Here is a 2,745-nt window from a genome sequence, read left to right on the forward strand (position 1 = left end):
GGGGTTCGGCAAAAAGATATTTTTTAAAAAAAATTTAAATTTTTTATTTTACAGATTTAAATTTTTTTTTGGGGTTTGGGGGGTAGGGGTTGCCAATTTTTTTGTAAATTTTTTTTTTTTAAAAAAATGTCTTTTTAAATTCTTTTTGGGGTGGGGGTACATGGGTGGGGTGATAGGGGTAGGGTGGGATGGTAGGGGTTGAGGTATTACCAACTTAGCTTTGATTTAAATTTTTTTGGCTTTAAGAGATTAAAATGGATTACAACCATTTTACCCAAACCATATTTGACCAAATCCATATTTACCTATATTTTATTTATAGGAAAAATTACTGAAATACACGTCTTATGTTTCCTTTATTTCTGATATTCCATTCTATTTCTAAAAACTTCTAAAATCCCTTATTTCTCTCCTAATTCTAAATTATTTTATAATGTATTCGAGCTACATATTATGTATCCGATTTATTTTATAATGTATTCGAACTATTTTTTAATGTATCCGAGCTACATATTATGTATCCGGTTTATTTTATAATGTATTCGAGCTAGTTTTTAATGTATCCGAGCTACATATTATGTATTCGGTTTGTTTTACTTTTTTCAGGAATTAATGTAATTACAAATTAAATAGGGATAGATTGTAATTTCATATTAAAACTATGTGATTCCTAAAATTTATACTTTATTTATGTGGATGGATTGTGATCCAATCTATTTTAACTCAATTCATATTCAATCCATCCAAATCCGATCCAAGCCACCCATTTGCCACCCCTACAAGAAACTATGTATTTTGTGTCGCTTTAGACAACTTGGATCATAATAAGTTAATTATGTCAACCTTGTGGTAGTCTTGCATTTGGGTTGGTAAAGGACAAGAGCAATGTCTTAACTCGAACCTTGAGGACAAGGCTCCTATTGAGGACGGGAGTATTGCTATGAACCAAGTCCAACACTGTAGATACTAATGTTATACAAGTTGTTATTGGGCTGACAAGAGCTATTGGGCCGAGAACAAGCAATAGGACCAGGTTAATTTGGGATCCAAGATGAGTAGTGGGCATGAAACGGTTCCATCAAAAAGGGGAGTGATATGTGCTTTAGGAATTATGCAAATTGTTGAGAAAAATGTCTAGTCCTCTCATCCCCTTTCTTTGAGTCTATGCTTCTCATCTCCCTTCTAGTTATCTTTTACAATAATTTTCTTTGTTAGTTCCATTTTTCATTATAACTTTGAGTTTAGTGATTATAATATTTGAATGTTTCTATTGTGAAACTGGAGTTGTTACATCAGTCTTCTTCCTCTTTGTTTTCTTGAATCTATATTTTTACAAGGAGAGGACTGATATGGTTATCATTCTGCCAAAAACAGTAATTTTGGACCCCAGAAAACAGAACAAAAAAGGGGAAAATCAAACACTAGTTTATAATCGATAAACGTAGAAACCAAAACAAAAATGGAGAAACTTGATGATTAAAGATACAAATTTGAAAGAGAAATAACACGATAGCAACAATAAAGCATTTATTTTGCAATAAAAACTGAAGAAGGCCAAAGCGTAAGCATTAGATATATGCAATTGTATGCCTAAATTAAGTCCAGAGCAGCCTCTTGTCCTCGTGCCACAAACTGAGCGCGAATTTGAGCTGCTATAAGCTGCTCATGAGCAGCATTCACTGAATTAATCATTTCCACCGCTGCATTTGGATTTAAATTTGAATTTGAATTCTGACTTGGATTTGGATTTGAATTTGAATTTGGAATTGGACGGTGCTGTTTGGGGAAAACACAGACTTCAGGATTAGTTATCGCACACCGCAAGTGTGACCCGAAATCACACCCAGCACAGTAGTACAACCAATCGTCCTTGTTCATTATCACCTTGCACACATCACAATTGTATTTGCTATTCTTATCTTCGTATGGAGAACCGAAGTGGAGCTCCAATTGATGCGGGTGGTTATTAACAAGTATGGAGCTAGGACTGGACGCACAGTGCAAGTGAATATCAAATTCACAAGCAGCACAGCTAAAGCAAAATCCATTACCAGCAGAGCCACAAGCCTTGCAAGTATAGGAACGACTCGAGTAAGACGGAATTTGGTGAAGGGTCAAGGGGTGGGAAGGATGAGACGAGTGATTGAGAAAACGCGGAGCATTGAAGCAATTATCGTGGAGGAAATACTGGCAACTGTTGCATCCATGAAAATTAGGCTTATTGTTATTTGGTTGCTCACAGGCATTGCAAGTGAGTGTTTCAGGTGGATTCACAATTGGTTTCAAAATGTGAGGATGGCTAAAGTGTTGTTTACCTTGAGATGTCGCATTTGTACTCTTATTCTGTCTTCCCATTGATTTTTCTTTCTAACTTTGTTGAAATCAGTAATCAATAAGACTATAGGAGAGCTAGCAAGTTAATTTGTAATTGTATTTATAGATACTAATTTAACTATAATAATAATAAGTTAAGAACATGCCCACGCTGTTTATTTCCTTCGACGACTTTGCATTCATTTTTTTTCCCTTTATTAAGTCTGGTGAATAAATAATTTGGCAAGTTGTTGTTTAAATATCTGTAAGCATATTGACTGACTTAGCGCTGTTATCCATTGGCTACTAAAATATTGGCGATCGAGAATCTTCGTATAATTTGACATACACTAAAATTTACCTTCTTTTTGGTTTTCTCAAGTTAATTTCCTTCCTCTCACTTTAAGTTTTACTTGATCAATAAGAATCGTG

At 34.5% G+C, this 2,745-nt stretch overlaps 1 protein-coding gene across 1 annotated transcript; it reads right to left on the reverse strand.

Annotated features, from left to right (window-relative positions):
• Positions 1-1,461: 1,461 nt before the first annotated feature.
• Positions 1,462-2,355, reverse strand: LOC125841150 (uncharacterized). The gene has a single exon (XM_049520178.1). It carries the CDS (start codon positions 2,353-2,355, stop codon positions 1,591-1,593), a length of 765 nt encoding a protein of 254 aa, XP_049376135.1. The 3' UTR covers positions 1,462-1,590.
• Between the last annotated feature and the right edge of the window lie 390 nt (positions 2,356-2,745).

This window comes from Solanum stenotomum, chromosome 1 (assembly GCF_019186545.1).
Source record: "Solanum stenotomum isolate F172 chromosome 1, ASM1918654v1, whole genome shotgun sequence".
NCBI lineage: Eukaryota > Viridiplantae > Streptophyta > Magnoliopsida > Solanales > Solanaceae > Solanum > Solanum stenotomum.